Source organism: Lactuca sativa, chromosome 4 (genome assembly GCF_002870075.4).
Source record: "Lactuca sativa cultivar Salinas chromosome 4, Lsat_Salinas_v11, whole genome shotgun sequence".
Lineage (NCBI taxonomy): Eukaryota > Viridiplantae > Streptophyta > Magnoliopsida > Asterales > Asteraceae > Lactuca > Lactuca sativa.
In genome coordinates, this window is record NC_056626.2 from 99,595,621 (window position 1) to 99,617,195 (window position 21,575).

Sequence of the window (21,575 nt, forward strand, 5' to 3'; positions counted from 1 at the left end):
ATTCTATGTTGATTGATGCATTTGAATAAATAATGAGCTCATTCTTCTGTTTTCCCAAACCCTCAATTGACCTGGAAAAATACCTTGGTTGGAAAGATAAGAGAAAAATACCTTCTAGAAGTAAGAGGAAAATACATTGGCCTGAAAAAGAGACAATTCTTGGTTTTAAATCCTACAAAACTAACAAGTCTTTTAGTTATAAACTCATTAATTTCTTTTTTCATACTTCCATCAATGTGAGATGAGTTAAAAGCCACTTAACCCATTTATTATTTTTTCCCAACTACAAATTTCTCCTTCATTTTTAATCCATTTTGGATGTGTGATATATCAAAACGAATATATCACGGAGGAGAACACGAATATATAACTATTCGCCTGTTTTGATTATATTTAGAGTCCGAAATTCGTATTCAAAAACGGAAAAAAACCCATTTTTGGAAGTTAATAAAACTAATTTTCGATCATATAGATATAAAATACTAATGGCCAATCACTTATATATGTTTTCCAAAATATGTTAATAGATCCGCTGATTAAATCAAATCAATCCGAACAATTATCTATATGGTTAAGGTGAAAAGGTCTTGTTCACGCAGCTTCTGCAAATCCAACTCTTAGATTGCCATAATCAAACACAGTGTGGTAGCGACGCATAAACAAATCACCTAATATCCTGCATCACATGAAACACAAAAATCCTGTAATAGTTGACTTTTAAAGATAATAGGTTTTAACATCTAAAAGCAAGCTAAAATTCTGTAGTCAAACCCCAAGAAGGCACACGTACCAGTGTGGCCCACGTGGAGGAGGAATATCCAAAGGCATGAAACCACTAAAGCAGTGTGCATCCTCACCCTCCCCGGTCTTAAGTATGTACTAAGAAACAAACACATACTAAGTACATGGTATTAATTTATACTAATGTTTTTGGTCACATAAAATTTTGTTTCTATCAACTATAAAAGATAAAATATATACAACAAAATTAATAAAACCTCATTAGGTAAAAGTTCAAATTCTTTGCCACCAATGGTGAACGAAATACTAGGCATAGAAGAAAGTCTAGCACAGTCAACCATCGACTCTTCTACTGGGACGGGCACCAGTTTACATAGCTGCAAATTTGGACTCATCATATTATCATAAACAACAAATTATGTGCCAAATAATACTAAAAACAACTAACAAGAAAACTCACATTGCCCAATGTTTTTAAAATCATTTCTTGTGTGTTGTTGTTGGCGATCATTTTATGCATAAGCCCTACTATTGCTTTACAGAGAAGGCAATTTGGCGCGGTTACAGATGGATGCGATACACCATCACTCCTATCTACAACACTCTCAATGCCAATACTGTGCAAAATTAAGGATAAAATCACCATACAAGAAAAAAGATGGATGATGGTTTTTGTCTATGTTGCAATAAAGCATTAGAAAGCTAACCTAACTTCGTGATCCCCATCAAGAAAACAGAATCCAATAAATGGGCATATCGTCTTCGTATTGACCTGTTCAGGAAGTAAAGTAACATGTGAGGTAAGAAACGGGAACTTCTAATAAATTTTGATGTGGGAATTGGAAGTTGTATACAAATGTCGAAAGCAGCCCAAATATTATGTGTCCAAAATTAGAGACAAAACCGTTGCACGCCTCGGTTACAATTCCTTGAGCCCCGATGGCATGATTTATCTGGGTGATCACACTCTGAAAGTTAACGAGCACAAAAGTAGATGAGCACACTTAAGAACTAGTAATATATACTACTAATGATAATAAGATCACACCCATCCTAATTCTAAGAATTTTAGATACAATGTTAATGGATAATGTAATAAATTAATTAATTAACAATCCAATCAGAATCAAATGGAAAGATGAGGTTCTTCGATTTTTAGTACAATGGACGATATTCATACCTACGTATTATTGAAAAACTATATGTGTAAATCATGAGAAACGTGTATTAAATATTATAGCTTTATAAAAATATTATGAAAAACAACTGCTAATATTAAATTTACATAAACAATGATAATTTACAACAAAAATACTTACTAATAAGCTCATATCAATCAAATTTTATAGAAATCAATTATATTTTTATTGAAATTACACTTTGTTTGTATATATATGTTATTCCTCGAACGATTTATGTTTATAAAAACTATTTTCTGACCTATCATAATATGTTAATGATTATATGAGAATTACAGACCGTCGGTCCAGCTAACAAGGCAGTTCCAGAATCAACAATAGCTGCACATTTGTTTTTACAAAACCCTGGAAGCAACCACAACACATCATATATATATATATATATATATATATATATATATATATATATATATATATATATATATATATATATATATATATATATGTTCAAATATCCAACATGTAGTAAAATATAACGTTGGTCTGTTACATACCAGTTGATTGCCCACCGATAAGTACGTCGTCCATATCAAACTAGCAAAAAGCAGAACAACAAAGGGATTTAAATTATATGTTTATATTTAAATACTCATTCATTTCTTGACCTAACATTAGGGACTAGACGAATGAACCTGCCAATATCCCTTTTGAGTGACGGGAACGAATGTGTGCACACCTTTGTAGTGATTTGGATCAACACCACCAAAGATGATTTCACCCCCTTCTCCTTCTTTACCTCTTTGGTTAAGCCAAAATGAAAAAATGTGTTGCTTAACTAGATGTTGATTGACCATATTGTCCCTATATAACATAAATGTGAACCATCGATACATTAGAATTAGACAAAACATTATGCCCATCGAAACTCCAGGCCAACTTATAAACTACATGAATCTGCATGGCCATAAGAATACCAATATTTGTATAACTGGTACAATCTTTGTAATGAGGCGGATTCTCTTAGATGTTTACCACAAAAGGTCAAAATATAGGTTCCGTTCATTTCTTATATGGGTTGGCATTTGAGATATCCACTTAATCTTGTCCAAACTGTTTTGATATTAAAATGACTTAATTTTTTTTTTGAAATACAATAAATTGTATTGAGGAACAAAAGCTAGCGAGAAACTGCATGATTACATGGGATCGATCATCAAAAGATGGGCATGCCACAAAATTTTCCATCTTATAGGCTACAATACATATTTTTCCAATCAAATCAAGCTACCAATCCTAGAGCAATTCTTGATCGATAAAAAGACAAATACTAGATATTGTTAGTATGTTAGCATCTAGGGTGTAGGCCCAATGTCCTTAGGGTTTAGGTTAGATCAATGCCTCCTATATATCCCTATTTCTATGAGGTTTAACATTCACTATTAATCAAACAACTCATTATCTTACATGAAATCAGAGCTTTAGATTAAAACCCTACTGTAGACAACAACTCGTTGCCTCCACCCTTTACCTCTGACAACCTTCTCTAATAGTCTTCGGAGGTTCGTCCATTAATTTTAATATTTTCCCTTTTCATCTTTATCCCCCTAATTAATAGTACAATCGCTGACCCTAAACCAGAGCTCCTTTCATGGCTTCTTCTACTTTCTCATCTACTTATGTCTCCTCCTCGACTAACCCCTACCTCTGAGCCTTCTATCTCTTCCTCAGATGACCCCTGCCTGCCTCTGAGCTTTCTGTCTCCTCCTTGGTTTGCTGCTTCAAATGCTGCTGTTGCCTCCCTCTGTTGGCACATTTTCCTTCGGGAAACCTTTGATATGTAGTCCTCTCTCTCTCTCTCTATATATATATATATATATATATATATATATATATATATATATATATATATATATATATCAACATTGCAGTCACTGATATCATCAAAATTGGCTCCATCCGTAGCAGCTCGAACTCTCTTCCTTCCTCGCTGCCTTTCTTAGGACTCCTTGGTCGCCGGCTTCATGATCGTCGTCACCATCGACTCTCTTCTTCTTATATAATGGAACCTCTCTGGCCGCCACTTCTTATTTCTTCTTCTCCGACAACCATTCGTTGTTAGCCACCATCGTCAGAGCTTTGTCACCGCCACTGTCGCAGTCTACATCTATGTTTTTTTTTTTTAAAAAAAAAATATTTTGTTTATTTTACTAGTTTAATTGTCTCCTCCCGATCAAACTACGGGAGGATATTAGTATGTTAGCATTTACGGTTTAGCCTAAGGTCCTTAGGGCTTAGGTAATGCTAAGAGCCCCTTATATATCCATATTTATATGTGGTTTAACCATAGTATTAATCAAGCAAGTCATTATCTTAATGATATCATTCAAAATTGATAAGTTGTACTTCTACTGGAGTAAAAAGATGTAGTAATTGATTTAAATAACATCCAACTGTAAGTTGACTTCATGACATTCATAGTGAGTTAGAGACCGTCATAGTGGGGTTGCGATAAAACCATCCAACAAATTGGTTGCATAAGTTGTAAAGTATCTCCAAATGTTTAATAGAAACTGTACCTTGTTTTCCACCTTAATATAATAGGAAGAATGAATCTCAAGGGGAGCCTCCCCGGACGAGACTCCAAACGAACATATTTACCTTGTTAGTAGCCTCCTTAATCCATTAGGTTGTTATTTTTCGAACAAACTTAGTATTGTTCTTCTAAGGGATGCAACTAAGAAAATCTCATCCGAATCCATAATAATATAAATCTAACGATCTCGGTCTTTATTGAAAGAAAGTTGACAATAGTAGTTCTTGAAAAAATTAAGGTCCGCATCATAACTAATACCTATTAGAACCCCTCCTCAATCCCACTAAAAGTCGACATTTCCTCAAAGCATTTAAATTTTTGAATCATATAATTAATGAGGTAATCTAGGAAACAATCAAAAGTAAAATTCCCAAGGAAAGCTCCAAATGTAAAAATCCTATGAAAAACTTTGAGTAAAACAACATTATTAGACCACATATTCGTATAGAACCTGAGGCAATTTTTTGGACTAATGGATCTTTCAATTTACTTAATGAGAACTATATTGTATTTTCATTAAGTCCATATTTAGACTGGAAATCACCCCAACACCCTTCTTATATTTTATACCTATTAGGACCATGTAAAGCCAAAAATACCTCCTTCCAAAGAACCCTCAAACCTGATCTAAAACGCTACCACCATATTCCAAGAATGGAAATGTTGAAGGCCTTAAGGCTTCCAATGCTAAGGCTTCTCTCAAATATTTGTTTGACAATGTTTTAGACTAAGAGATCCACATGATCTTTTTTCCTCTCAAAACCAACCCCAAAAAGTTTATTATAAATACCTTCGACAATCTTTAGTACGTTGTATGGGACTTTAAAATGGAGATGTGCCAAGAGTCCTATGCATGAACTTAGACAAGGTAAGCCTCCACCAAAAGATAATCTTCTCTCTTTCCAACAAGAGAGTTCATTTTTAAACCTCTCAATCAAAAGGCCCAATCATAAAACCTCCTAAGATTAGTACCAAGAGTGATCTTGAGGTTAAGGGAGTAGAAGGTGCCTTTCCTACAACTTATAACTAATCCATCAACTTAGGGTTACCATCATTCACACCAACAGAAAAGACATTGTTTTTTTCAAGAGGTTGACTTTGAGGGCTGAAACATGTTGGAAACATTTCAAGATGTATAAAGAGTAAACAATATTACAGGTAGACCACTCTCCTATGAAGATGACATCAACTTCTAATCTTCTTCATATTAATAGAACTAAAATCTAAGTGGATGGGATTTAACAATAAAATAGTTTAGGATAAATTAAAATGGACATTTAACATAATTGATTTTTGATAAAATTACAAATATGGTCCCTGTGGTTTTCCAAAAGTTACAAAGTTAGTCCCTGTTAATTTTTTTTGATGCAAATGGTCCTTGTGGTTTGCAAAACTTGCAATGTTGGCCCTTTTTACTAACACCGTTAGTATATAACCGTTAGGGACTGAATCTGTAAGAGCATTTTCGTCTTTTTAAATATAAAGGGACTAAATTCGTGACATTTGATAAAAGACAGGGACCATTATTGAAGTTTGTTTGGAAAAAGAAAATTAATTGACTAAAAGAAGGGGAAGGCTTGAACTTGAGACCTCCACCCCACTAATATGACAAGGGGCCTTAATCATTTGAGCTGGAAGCTCATTTGTTTATAACTTCCTAAAAGTAATTTATATAATAACGAAAACGTTAATACATAAATAATAAATAAATTATTAAAAACATTTTTTTACATAATTTTTTTTAATAAAACAAAATTTATTTTAGTCGTATTTTAAAAACAAATAGTTTTTTACAAACAATTTGTATGTATTTTTTATGTATTTATTTAACATAAAATATATTTTCTATATCTTTAAAAAATACGTTTCGTATAAAAAATATGTTTTTGTAAAATATTTTTTTATGTCTTTAAAATAATAATAATTAATACTACTCACGACATAAAAAAAAATATATAAATTCTTTTGGGTCGCTAGTTCTAAAATACGTATTTCATCTTATTTAAAATACATATTTCATCTTATTTAAAATACGTATTTCATCTTTTTTAAATACATATAATCGAAAACCGGTTTTCAGAAAACTGACTGGACCAATCGGTTTTCTGAAAACCGTTTTTCGGTTATATGTATTTAAAAAAACTTATTCGGTTATATATCTTATTTAAAATATGTATTTCATCTTAATCGTAAGTTCTAAATCGTATAGTTAAAATGAAGATGAAAAGAAATAGTTACATAGCTTTTTGAAATAACGATAATTAATAGTATACTTGACATAAAAAAATATCGTATAAATTATTTAAATACATAACAAAATCGTTGTTAAGTTGTTTTTAATACATATAACCGGAAAAACGGTTTTAGAACTAGCGACTCAAAATAATTTATATATTTTTTTATGTCATGATTAGTGTTAATTATTATTGGTTCAAAGACATAAAAAAATATATTTTACGAAAACATATTTTTTATACGAAAACGTATTTTTAAAGATATAAAAAAAATATTTTACGTTAAATAAATATATAAAAATACATACAAATTGTTTGTAAAAAACTATATTTTTATAATACAACTAAAATAAATTTTGTTTTATTTAAAAAAAAATTATGTAAAAAAAATGTTTTTAATAATTTATTTATTATTTATGTATTAACGTTTTCGTTATTATATAACTTAGTTTTAGAAAGTTATAACCAAATGAGCTTCCAGCTCAAATGGTTAAGGCCCCTTGTCATATTAGGGGGTGGAGGTCTCAAGTTCGAGCATTCTCTCTTCCTTTTGTGAATTAATTTTCTTTTTCCAAACAAACTTCAAAAATGGTCCCTGTGGTTTATCAAATGTCACGAATTTAGTCCATTTATATTTAAAAAGACGAAAATGCCCTAACAGATTCAGTCCCTAACGGTTATATACTAACGGTGTTAGTAAAAAGGGTCAACTTTGCAAGTTTTGCAAACCACAAGGACCATTTGCATCAAAAAAATTAGCAGGGACTAACTTTGTGACTTTTGATAAACTAGAGGGACCATTTTTGTAATTTTGTCTTGATTTTTTTAAATATATATATATATATATATATATATATATATATATATATATATATATATATATATATATATATACACACACACACACAAAACTAATTTAAAACATACCATATTGGGATAACATTATCAAGAGAGATCTCCTTAAATCCAAGCCCAAGGATACCATCAAACTTCCCTCCTAGTAATGTAATACCAGGTTCGCTTATTGCTTCAATGAAATCCTAAATTGATCATAGATTTAAAATATTTTCAAAACAATGTTTTTAACCAATATCCAAAGAAAAAAAGAAATCAAATATCCCCCTACCTTTTGTTCATACTACTCATTAGATCAAGACAAGTTCAAAATCAAGAAAGGAGATTAAGAGAGATAATTAATAGATTCAATATGTCATTGTTTTATAGGAGCACTAGGATAAGTAAGAACAAAAGATAGAATGATATTTAATTTTCCAAATAAATTTGGCTCGCGGAGAAATTTTTTCCAAATTCACCTGATCCTCAATTACTATATCCCCAACTATGATGTTGTCTTCACTAAAGTATCCAGATATTGATCCACTACCATAGTCGATACTAGCATGTTTTCCTGTGAGCATAGAGACAAGTATTTTTTATTTTAAGATGTATAATGAAATTTTTTAAGACGAGATAAAGAGTAGAAATATAGGGCAATATGACTAGATATTTGACCAAAACAAATGATGTTGATGTCGAGTTATGATATAATATTTAAACTTTATTCAAAAATTGAAACCCAGAACTAGTAATTTTTGAAGGTTTAAATGGAAGACAAAAATAATAAAAGAGTAGAAGAGCAGATTCGATGGCGATTTATGATTTTTGAAGGCTGAAGAGTGAAGACTAAGAACATAGAATGCTTCGATTGATATTTTTGAAGGCTGAAACAAAATTCCCGCTTGAAGACCATTACCAAGAATATGAATTGTTTCCAACTTTCCATCATTGAGATTAATGTCACATTGATCATTGAGAAACCCGGTAACGAAATTCCCACTCTCCAATTTCATGCATATGGAAAATTATAGAAAAGCCCAACCATTAATCTTTTTGCATTTAGAAAAATCCTTACATTATGTTTATATTCAGAAAAACCTTTATATTATCATTTACCTTTCAAATTTCAATAAAATCTACAAGCCAGTTTTCTTATAAAATTTCAATAAAACCCACCAACACCAAGCTTGTTTTCTTATAAGATGACCTGATGATTTAGATTTACTGGCATAAAATAATATAAAAAATGTCCTTGATACTTTTATTGTTTATGTGGTTTCCATTAAAATAAAGACTCCCCTATATTATCTTCAACTTATCCACCCTTGCACCACCTATAGAACCTGAACCACCACCCACTTTAGCTGAATAAAAATCGACAACATCGTTCTACCATTTCACCATCCATGCACCACCATCTCCTCCATATCTCCGATCCACTACCCTTTACCAACATATACCAGCACCAACACCCTAATACGTATCACCACCATTGCCATCAATAAAAACAGATAGAACTGGTTATCCACCACCTCCGAAGAAGCCTTCCTTCACCCATCATCATACCTGTTATAGCTGAAAATAAAGAAAATCAAACCACAACCAACCACCGTACACAACCTTGTTTCGCCCTTATACTACAAACCTCCACAACCTCCAAATTAACCATCATTACTATAACGTCCGCGTTTACTGCTAGGCTTAGTTATCAAATCTGTAACATTGTCGTTAACTATTGTAAATCTTTGAGAATAAATAAAAGTAACTTACTCAAAATATATATGTTTATATGAATTTTTTATATGTGATATATGTGTAAAATCTTACGTCGAAATGTAATAAATAGGAGTAAAATATAAATTAAAAGTAAAATATTATTTTGGATAAATAATCTAAACAAAAGTCGTAAACCTATTCATGTTCATATATAAAACACCCAAATCTAACTTCGTGAGAGAAAGTTATGATTTTTCGAATTTCCAAGGCAACAGTATACGACTTAGAAACCGAAAGTGAGAATTAGCTGATGGAGTCTAAACGAAAGTTGTAGATAAAGTGAGAATTAGCTGATAGAGTCTAAAATAGATCTCATCGATAGCTTATCATGGATATAAAGAACGTCAAAAACGAAGATCGTACGGAGAATTTATGAACTTTTAAAGAAATTAGAATTTTCCTTGCACAGTCGTGCGCATCGACAAGGTACGCGACACACTTCTGACCTACCACAATAACATGACATGTGTTACCACTCAGCAATTGTCACATCACCCTACTAACCACTTACATAGTGCACCCAGATTGGTTGCACAACGCGCTTTCACTTTTTGGGCCTATATAATCTTCGATTTCCAACATTATTTCTTATCCAATTCCTTCAGATCCTTTCTGAAATTTCTCTCGTATCCCTAGTATTTTACTCACTTTACTCCCTAGTTCCCGGTTACTTTAGCGAGGACGTGCGGTGTTAGATAGCCGATGATTAAAAGCTCTCAGGTCAGAGTTTTGCCCACATAATTCTCAGTTTTCTTCGGATTACTTTGTAAGTTGAGCTACACTTACTCTACTTTAAGTGTAACTTATAATTATAGTTATAGTCGTTATTATGAACCTATACTTAAGATTTATCAGTGATTCTAAAGTCATTATACTGATTGATCTACTTATGGGAGTGATGTTTAGGCTGGATTTGGTGAGGTGTTTAAAGTGAGATTTCCAAACAGTATACTCTATATATCAAACGAACCCTACCTTCGATATGATCCTACCTGACTATTCCTTACTTGATAGATCTTGATGTAGACATTGGGATTATTGATGAATCTAGATTATCATTATATAGTTACTAGGATTATGAAAATAAACTAAGACTTAGTGCCATTTTAATCTAGGTCTTTTGAAAGGATAAAGTGTTAAGACAGAGTGCTGCCCTAACTTTGAATCACCTATTTTTTTTTCAAGTGAGTTCGTAGTTACTTTCACGAGCATAATTTAATAAAAGTATTTATTAAATGTTAATTGTATCAATTGTACTCTCTGCTATGTGTATACTGTAATAGTACTACTCATCAAGAATTGTGTTAGGATCAGATCGCCTTTAGTTATATTATAGGATAGTATATACTTACAAAAGGTGCATAGCTCTAATAAGTTGCATATATGATAGGTCTCATTCTGGGGTAGAGTGTGAGATCATAGCGAAGTGTAGTAGTCATCCCATTTTGGATGATAAAAAATGGTGGGTCCAGATCAGACAAATGACAAGTATGTCTGGGTCATCGACCAGAGTAGATGACAACACCTGACTATTCTAGTCGGTCAAGTGAGTTACGTTGCTAATGTACACTTATAACCTACAGACGTAGTTAAAATGAGATACCATATCTATCAATAACTCCGAACATTTCTTGTCTTTATATAACTTACACTGACCAAGGACTCCCTAGCTATATAGTCAAGTAGTTTTTTAAATGATTTGTCAGGTTAGGTGATTCCTCCATATAATCATTGATTTAGGATTTGTGAGAATCGATTGGGCATGGTAGGTAGTCTTATGTCAGATTATAACTAGAATGTTTGTTGTAGGAATGTTATTAAATATTATCATTAATATATTATGGGGCTTGAAAACCTTATGCATCTCACCAGGTTACCCAAACTTGACTCACTCATTTTATGTGCATCACATGTAGAGGATGTAAGGTTGCTGAAGTCTAATTAGGATGCCAAGTAAAATAAGAGATGTGCCTATATTAGTATTTCAAGTCCTTTTTATTTTTACACTGCAACCTATGGTTGGCTATTAATGGTGACATTGATTGTATTTTAATAAAATGAAATAACTTATGTAATCTCAATTGTTTTAAACTAGGATTTTATGCAACACAAGAAATCAAATCATAAAGAAAAAGTTTTAATTGGTTCTGAAACTTAGGGGATGTCACAATTACTGTTAAAATCTCCACATCCCAATGTACTCGAACTTGTTACAGCATCACCCGGAAATCCTCTAAACGATTGCACGACCACGTCCACTTGTTTTAACTGTGATCAACCATCAACCCTACACTACTAGTACACCTTCACCATCACATCCCCTTTCGACAACCTTCAAGCCACATGTTTCTAGTCGAACACTATAAAGAACTACCCTCTCTACTATCATCACAGCTGGAAGAATCTTTCAACCGCTACCACTTCCAAATATACCACCCTTAAAAACCAACATAAAACTTCCAACCATCGGACCACCCCCACCTTAACATTTAATCCACAAAACAACCACCGTTTACCACCTGCTCTTGTCGAACCACCTTGTTAATCTTGATAAATACAAAAGAGGGGTTCGACTTTTACTTACTACAGTGAAACAAGAAGAAAAAGAAGGATGTGTGTTTTTTTCTTATTTAACTTCAAAACGAATAACCACAGAGAGAAGTAGGGTACACTATAGTGTCGTATGGTTCACATAATGTTTATAAGGAATTGTAACCTATCAGGAATTAGAATCCAATTCCATAGTATGTTTGGCTAGTAAGAAATGGAATTGGAATCCAATTCCATAATCTGTATGGTTGGAAGGAAACAGAATTGGAATGATGTAAAATGACAAAATTATCTTTCTTGTTTTTTTGCTTAAATATATATTTTTTATAAGTTATATGGTGGTGAGGGTGGTTGGTGGTAGTTTGTGATCGTGGTGACAGTGGTGGTGGCGGTAGTGGTGTTGGATGTTGTGGTGATAGTAGTGGTGGTGGTGGTTATGGTAGGTGTTAGTAGTGCTAGTGGTCACAACGATGGTGGTGATAGCAATAACGGTGACGGTGGCGGTGGAAGTGATGGTTATATTAGGTGGTGAAGGTAGTGGTCATGGTGGTGGTGGTCATGGTTGCAACATCAGTGTTGAAGACAAAAGTAATGGTGGTGATGGTTATGGCAGAGGTGGTGGCGGTGGGTAGGGGTAGTAGTAGTGATAGTAGTAGTGTTGATAAGTGATGGTGGTGGTGGTGATGGTGGCAATGAAGGTGGTTGTGGCGGTAGTGGCGATGTCAGTGGTGATGTTGGTGGTAGTGGGGGAGGTGGTGGTGATGGTGGCAATGGTGGTGGGTGTTTTTGGTAGAGGGAAATTGCATTTTGTTTTAATGAATTGAAATTAACTTCTTCCATCTTTTAATGGAATGTACTTTCCTCCCACAAATGGAAAGTTTTTCATTTAGGAATTTAATTCCTTAGCAAAAAAATTGAACCAAACGTAGGAAAGCGGTTGAATTGGATTCCAATTCCCTCTAATTTCTTAAAATTTTAGTGAACCAAACAACCCCTAAGGATTTAATGTGGTCTAGCTAAAAATATTCACGTCATCTTTTATATCTTTTATGCCATGTCATTAAATCGCCCGATCATTTTATAAAGAAACATGCTAGGTGGGTTTTATTGAAAGGTAAATGATAATATAATGGTTGTTCTGAATGTAAACTTAATGTAAGGGTTTATTTATTTATATAAAATAAATGATTGGGGTTTTCTATATTTTGCCTTTCAGCCTTTCTGAATATGTTTGTTTGATTGACGAAAGAGTAGAGAGAATGTAAGCCTAAATAATTAAATGAATATAGGCTAGTATTCTGTGGATAAAATATTTGGGCTTCTAAGGGAGGAGGGAGTCATTCCCTCACAACCCACTGAACCCACTGTCACATCACTTTTTCTCGTATATTTTTCTACATCTTTTCGAACCCACAACATACAGAACCCTATCTTTTTGAACCCACTTAACCCACTCAATTAAAAAAATACAAACCAATCAAATGTAAAATCTTAATTAGCAATAGAGTTATCGGCAATACCACTCCCGCTTCAACGAGTGGGTTGATTGGTTTCACTAACCCACTTCATCATCTCTCTACTTTCTCTTTCTTATTTTTTCTTGTACCATGTGTTTCAAAACTTGTACCTTAGTTGTTTTGTATTTTTTGTAATTGAGTGGGTTGAGTGGGTTCAAAAAGATAGGATTTCCGTGTGTTGTGGGTTGGGAAAGATGAAGAAAAAAAAGAGATAAAAATTGATTTGACAGTAGTGGCGGATCCAGGGTTAAAGCAAAGGGGTATCCAAAAAATAAAATCGTTTAATATACAATAAAAAACACAATTTCAATAAGAAAAAAAACGAGTAATTACATTTTCAGTCTTAACATTCTCAACTACAAATCAAATTACCATTCATAAAATCTCACACGACTCAAGTTGTTGTTGGTAAATACGATATCGATGGCGGCCTTAAGAGTAAAAAAAGATGTGTAATGCCCATTTCGATTTTCGGTATGTCATTTTTTTTAGTTAAAAATAATATCAATAATAATAATAATAATTAAAATAAATCAATTTATTTAATATAAATAATATTTATATGTCCAAGGGGGTATTGTGCTAATTCTAGAAATAAGTTTGCTAAAGAATTTCGGTTTAAGGGTAGATTTCGTCACAATTGACATCTTCAAGGACTAAAGATGACATTTTTGGAAACTGATTTGTCTTTGTCTTCTCTAAACAGCAAGCAGCGACGCAGGTTCTTTCTCATGGCTGCCATAGCTAGGGCTTGAGAAGAAAGCTGTTGTAACACTCGATCTAAACCATCTCGCAGGTATTACACTACTAGAAAATTTTTGAGGGGTATCCAGGGCTACCCCGGGCTCTACATTGGATCCGCCTATGTTTGACAGTGGGTTCGATGGGTTGAGAGGGAACGACTCCCTCCTCCCTAATGAAGATTAAGCCTTGATCATGGTACCCACCTGAAATTGCTTGTGGTTGGCCACTGACATGCCGGTGATTTGGTCTACACTTGAGGTAGCTGAAAAGTGGCAGTAATTAGGGCTTTCTTAATGTTTCAAAAAGCTCATCGTCACTTGCTCACCAAGCGGTCATAATATGCTCTAGATATGCATAACCACTTGCTCAGAACCTAAGGTGTCCATTTGTTTCTTCATTTTAATTACTTTTAAGTGATTTATAACCCCGTTGGTTATTGTTCAATAGTACAAGTTGTAGATCTCTCCCATACAGACATGCACTATTTTCACGATGGTGGAACCGCATTAAATTCTCGTGACATTATATGTTTCTTTGCTTGTTGTCTAAATTTCTATAACTTGGTATGTGTTACTATCATGATTACACATTTTATTGCCTCCATCATCATGGTTTGTTACATGTTGGGTTTAAAACTTGTTCATAGGATAAAATGTTAGATATTTTGATATATTTGAATTATGTTCGGTTAGTTTGGATCCACCATATGAATCCATCACTAGCAAGAAGCTAGCACCAAGGATAAAAAACCAAACAACTGTGGGATTACGAGGAAGGCTATCAACCATAATAGGTTACAAAGACCAGATAAACAAATTTCGCGATCACTACAAGAACTCTACAAAAAGAGAAGATTTTAGTTTCCACGAAAATGGTGACATGGTCGTTCAAATAGGTGTTTGATCCTAATGTGTTCATTGATACTATGTTAATCTTCTTTCACAGCTAGAAAAGTTTTCATTTTCCTACCGGTTAGTTCGGGCGAAAACATTACATCAGAGAATACTGACAGATCAACGACGGAGCGAGAAGCCCTAATTTAGGGGCGACTTCATGATGGAATAACTACGAAATAACGAAAAACTTAAACGCCATCGAAAATATGTCAGTAAATACAAATGGAATATCGATAGACCACAATAAATGATTATTTTTTACTTGTCTTCACAACTTCGTCATTTTTAATTAAAACTCGAATAATGAAATTTAAAGGTTCGAACCCGAGCCATTATTGTTTTGGTAGGAGAGCAACTACCAGTAGGTTTTTATGTCTCTTCTGGTTTGAAGGTTAATTTTAACAAATCAAAAGTTTATGGTATTAGGGTCTCGAACCATGAAATCGTTAACTGGGCAATTCCATTGGGTTGTGAACCGACATCTCTCCCTTTCACATACCTCGGTGTTCCGGTGGGTATGAATATGAACTGTATGGCATCTTGGTCTGCAATTGAGGATAAACTAAAGGCAAAGCTATCGGCTTGGAAACAAAAAATCTTAGTTTTGGTGGTCGGGTTACACTTGCTAAAGTTGTCCTTGGTAGTATCCCCACTTATTACATGTCCATTTTGATGCTCCGATTGGTGTCATAAATTCCCTTGAAAAAATTAGAAGACAATTTATATGGGGAGGCACTGCTTGTAACAAAAGTATAAACTGGGTGGCATGGGAAAATATTACAGCTCCAAAAGCGGTGGGAGCTCTAGGTTTGGAATCAATCCGATCTTTAAACCTTGCACTGCTCATCAAATGTTTATGGAAATTGAAAAGTAAGCCAAACTCCTTCTGGGCACAGGTCATCAGGGGACTACACAACTTGCATGGAGACCATGCTCAATTCCAACCAAAGAGTCGGTGGACTGGAGTATGGAAAAATATTGTGCAAAACAAAGATGCACTTGATAGAATCAATATTCCTCTCGAAGAGGTAATGCAACCGGATGAGTTAAGGGCTGGCTGGATATCACTGTTTGTCGTGGATGGTGAATTTTGCGTGGCAGCCCTCCGAGATAGAATAGAAAGGGCATCCTTCCCAGTATGCGACGGTGTATTCCCATGGCTCAATACAATCCCATTAAAAGTCTTGGGCTTTGTGTGGTGAGCAAAACAAAACCGTATTCCTTCGGCTGAAGCTCTTAAGAATAGAGGAGTTAAATGTCTTCGACTATGTGTAGTGCCTGTCGTGAGGCGGAAGAATCGGGGGATCATATTTTGGTGTCATGCTTACTAGCGAAATGTGTAATCCAGTCGATCTTCCAATGGTGTAACATCTGGGCAATTGAATTTTAATCAGTCTCAAGTATCATTGACTTTGCATCTAAATTGGGGAATTGCCCAAAAAGGAGAAAAACTTTCACGACGATTTTGTTTGGAACCCTATGGTGCTTATGGAAATCCAGGAATGAAAGAATTTTTAAAAAGCATAACTATGAATTGGCGAAAATTATCTCTGATGTAAAGGCTCATACCTTTGTATGGGTAAAACATAAAGGAGGATATAACAAATTAAATTGGAATCAATGGATTAATTCACCATTTCTTTGTACCTGAAACAATGTAAAATCACATGTACTAGCTTCTTGCTACTTAGGTGAATATGTTATGAAATAAAATATGTCTTTTGGCGGTTCAAAAAAAAAAGTGCGGCTATAAGCCTCACCCAATTAACCTTATTAAATGCATATATAAACTAATTAACTGCAAATATATTATTATTATTATTATTATTATTATTATTTTCTGTTATTTGAGTTCTAAATGTAGTCTATTTCACTATGTTTTTTTATATATTTACCATATATATATTCATAAAATTCTTTTTTATTATTATTATTATTATTATTATTATTACATGTATGCATGTATATATGATAATAAATATGTGGCAAAAAAGTATATTTAGGGCTCCAATAATGGAAAATGACGCCGTTTGCCGCCGATGATGATGATAATAATAATAATAATAATAATAATAATAATAATAATAATAATAATAATAATACTATTACGTGTATAAGTATATATGTATGTACACATAATATTTATATGTTTGTGAATGTGTATCTAAATGTGTATATGTATATATGTGTATCTGAATATGTATGAGAATATATGTGTATATATGTATTTTATGTATATATGCGTATGTGTATGTGTATATGTGTGTGTATATATATATATATATATATATATATATATATATATATATGTGTGTGTGTGTGTGTGTATGGGTGTGTGCACGTGTGTGTGAATGTGTGTATGTATATATGTATGTGTATTTGTATATGTATGCATATGTGAATGTATATGTGTATATATGTGTGTATGTGATTATATATATGTATATATATATATATATATATATATATATAAAGTTAGGTTCAAATGTTTTTACTATCTATTATGTGCATGTATGATTGATTTTTGACCAATTATTTTAGTTATTTTAAGAAAGTAATTAATGAATATTAAATGTTGAATATTTAATTAATACTCATTATATCTTCAACATGTAATAAACATTAACTACTTTCTTAAAATAACTAAAATGATTGGTACACAATCAATCCTAAATACATACAATAAATAGTTAGAACACAATCACCTAACTATATATATATATATATATATATATATATATATATATATATAAGTGTATATGTATGCATACGTATATACGTAGCTTATATTTATGAATATGCATGTGCATGTCTGTTAATGTATGTGTGTTGGTATCTACAAAATCACATACATTAGTAGTCTATGTAATGTTAAAATGAGTAACGGATTCCGAAAGGAGGACATGGCTTTACACACATGGGTATTAGTTATAAGTTTATGAAAGTAAAGATATTCATGTGTGAAAAAATGATGCGGAAAAATCGTACTTTGGTCGCTAAAATGTCGAAAATAAGAAAACTCCATCGGAAATCCGTTGTTAATTCGACATGGTGACATAATACTGACGGATGACTTATTGCGTCGGTAATTTACATCCAATTTCTGAAGGAAAATGTCACCTGTCGTAATCTATCACTAATCTGCAGTAATTACTGACGTATTAAAAAGGATGTGGATACCTTGCCTAACACAACACGTTTTAAAGCTCCCATAAAAACTCTGAAGTTAAGCGTGCCCGAAAGAGAACAATTCAGGGATGTGTAACCTCCTGGGAAGTTTTCGTGTCGGGAGCCCAAAGCGGACAATATTATGATTTGTGCTAGAGGAGGATGTTACAAATGATATCAGAGCTGGGGCACGGGTCGATGTGTTCGACGGGGACGTCGAACATTATAATGGGGGGGGGGGGGGGTGGAGAACAAAAGCATTACCTTTACAGGGGTATGGATACCTACATTGTCACAACACGTTTTAAAGCCGTGGGGGTAGCAGATCCCATAAGAACTCTGTAGTTAAGCATGTCCAGGCGAGAGCAATCCGGGCATGGATGACCCCCTGGGAAGTTTATTAGAACATGTTTCATGTGGAATTACATGTATTTTGAAGGACGAGGATCACTAATAGCATCCAACTAGTTAAGGTTATGAACCGCTCTCACTGTGGAATTATATGTCAAACTAAGGATAAATGAAAGAAATAACAATGTATTTTGTTTAGTTAAATGTTAAAGATGTTAAGTTCAAGACTTTCGTTTATTCTCAATTTCCCATGCCCTCTTGTGTACACGTCTTTTCTTTTTCAAGCATCCAAGCATAAGCCAATATTCTTCCCCATGGTGAAGGTAAGCTTTTATGTCCTATTTATCTTCTATCAAGATATCAAGTGACTTTATCATTGTTTATGTGTGTTGTGCAAAAAAACTAGGTATCTGGTGTTGCCCTCCTTCCTTGAGGTTGATGATTCAAGTCTCATCGTGAACATAGATGGATTTAAGGGGCAGTTTAGGTTAGCTTTGCCATTTCAAAAAAAAGATACCACACATATCTCGGACTATATTTGTATTTTTTATGATCATTGATTATGGTGTGTTGAAACATGAACAACCGGCGGTCTTTGAGTCAAAACTCAAATTGAAGAATAATTGTCGATTTTTATCAATTCAACTTACCCGATAATTCACCAAGTAGTCCACCATATAATTCTTAATTTATTTCTTAAACACTTAGTTAAACATTTGTATTTACACTCTGAATGTGTATTAATAGACATTTTCAATGTATTATTAGACAATATTTATTATTTTTATTGTAATATTATTAGTTTTGTGGTTGAATATTATAGATTTAATGTCATTCGGTTTCTTTAATATTTTGGATAGAAAGAACTTTTACTGCTTTTAAAAAAAACTTTTAGTGTTGGATTACATATGGAAATATCCATCACTAAAAATGCTGTTGGAAATCAGTTGGAAGTTGTTCAAACAAAGTTAATTAACGTGCTTCCGTCGCTATTCCATCAGTAACTAGCAACGGATTTTCGGTAATCCGTTGGTAAAAGTTACCCATGGGCTAAATGTGACATCCTTAAATCTGTCGGAAATCTGTCAGTAATTCCCTTTACCGAAGGAATAACGACGGCCATCATATTTTCCTGTTTTTTTAGTAGTGTTGATTTATCTTTTTGTTTCAAGTTTTATGATTTACATCCGGTGATCCGAAGAATATAGGACTCTACTTTATATATACTCTCTATTTACTAAGTCTGATACTGTAGATTGATTAATATGGCATTGAGGTGTTGCAACTTATCATTAAACTGCAACTTCATAGCATAACAAGATAAAACCAACTTACGAACCATTTTCTTTGTAGGTGCTTGACTGACTTGACTTGTATTTTGCGTGGAAAAAGCAAGATACCTGCAGGAGTATCATAACCCTAGGGAATTAACTTTCTGTTCATATATTCATGGATGTTTCAATTAAAAAAATACTATCTAGATAAGACAAGCTTATACCGAAGCGCATTCTGACGATGGCACCCACAAGTTAGAGCTACCCGTGTCAAAGATCACATTGAACTTTTGAGGTGGGGTGCCGATGCCAATCTCACCAAAGTATTGAGCATTCATATAGTTCCTCAATGCAACAATATCCGAGTCTTCGGAATCACCATGTTTTTTAGCACTTTGTCTATACTTCCGAATAGACGTCGTTAAGTAATCACCATCATTCAAAACAAGGTGTGAAGCAAAACGATCGGTTCGCTCAAATTTTACTCTTTTTAGTCCAATCCTAACAAGCCCGTCGGTTGATGTGGAAATTACTACTGGAGTACAGAAAAGGGTTGACAAAAAGAGGAAAATTGCTAGGGTGTCATATGCACTTGCCATGTTGATCTGCATGTCAATCCACCTTTAAAATTTGATTAGCATATAACAAAGCAACAAAACTTGATCAGTGATGAGTTTAAGCTTAGATATGATAAACTCAAGATGTAAAAATGCATTTAATTAATGGCAAACTACGAATTCGGGATACAAGAAGCAAAGAAGTAATAAACAGTTTATACCGGTTTCTTCTTCTGCAGAAAAATCTAACCCGAAATTGATTGCATGCAACCTCAAGTATTCTTAACCTATAATGGGGAAAAATATTAAAAAAAGTAATAAAATATTGACTGAACTAATTCCAGTAAATCGCAAGGATTTTAGGGTTCATATAGAGTGAATGAATATATATTGCTAACGCAATGCACAATACCTCTCAATTGCAGCCGTCCAATTCCTCGGTTACGTGATCTCTTCCGGCTTCGAGTAGTAGATACAGAATTCACTCTTGTGATCTTTTATGATTTGCCCAAAAAACTCCTTATAGTTTGGAATTTAGAGCATTTGCCCCTAATATATAGTTTTGACCTATGTTCTAGATGGATAATTTTAAATATAGGTTTTAATGTATTGATTTACTAGGTATGAGACGCATGTATTACATAAGTTTATTTATAAGAAAAAACTAAACATAAAATTCTAAATATTTAAGAAGTTTGAATTTATAAGAAAAATAAGAAAAATATTAAATTATAAAAATTAAAATGTTTTTTTCTTTAAATTTAAACAAATAATTTAGATAAATAAATAAAAGAAACTAATGAACTTTTAATTTAGTAATTTGAAAATTAAAAGGAAAGTTCATTAAAAAATTAATATGCATTTATTATTGCATTTAAATACTATGTGGAATAAAAATTAATTCAAAATAACCACGAAATGACATTTAACAATTTGAATGAGAATGCATATTATTGCATTATAGTTTGGAATTTAGAGCATTTTCCCCTAATATACTACGAAATGCATATTAATTTTCTTAATGACTAGTGACAAAAAAAAATATTCATTTATTAGAAAAGATTCCTTACCTTATCCATCTTTTCCATGTACTATATACTAGTTCGGTGGATTAGGCATTACATGATGCTCATAAATTAAAAAATGTCACCGGTCTATTCTACTACATTACATTTTAGAGCATGCGGTATGGGCCAAA

The 21,575-nt window shown here is 33.0% G+C and overlaps 1 protein-coding gene across 1 annotated transcript; it reads right to left on the minus strand.

Annotated features, from left to right (window-relative positions):
• Positions 1–591: 591 nt before the first annotated feature.
• On the minus strand, positions 592–20,628 carry LOC111907863 (aspartic proteinase). Its single transcript, XM_023903672.3, has 14 exons — positions 20,599–20,628; positions 20,045–20,441; positions 19,886–19,946; positions 8,021–8,115; positions 7,635–7,747; positions 2,573–2,741; positions 2,435–2,474; positions 2,221–2,285; positions 1,596–1,709; positions 1,449–1,513; positions 1,202–1,358; positions 999–1,118; positions 791–879; positions 592–676 (listed from the first exon to the last, which is right to left on the minus strand). Exons 2-14 carry the CDS (start codon positions 20,429–20,431, stop codon positions 592–594), a joined length of 1,560 nt encoding a protein of 519 aa, XP_023759440.2. The 5' UTR covers positions 20,432–20,441; positions 20,599–20,628.
• Positions 20,629–21,575: the final 947 nt, after the last annotated feature.

What these genes read in the sequence shown, in the direction of transcription:
- LOC111907863 (XM_023903672.3), bottom strand. Translation starts at nt 20,431, where the DNA reads ATGCAGATCAACATGGCAAGTGCATATGACACCCTAGCAATTTTCCTC. An exon ending in GATGGGGATCACGAAGTTAG is followed by an intron (nt 1,359 to 1,448) that starts GTTAGCTTTCTA and finishes AATTTTGCACAG; the next exon opens with TATTGGCATTGAGAGTGTTG. An exon ending in TTTTAAAAACATTGGGCAAT is followed by an intron (nt 1,119 to 1,201) that starts GTGAGTTTTCTT and finishes CCAAATTTGCAG; the next exon opens with CTATGTAAACTGGTGCCCGT.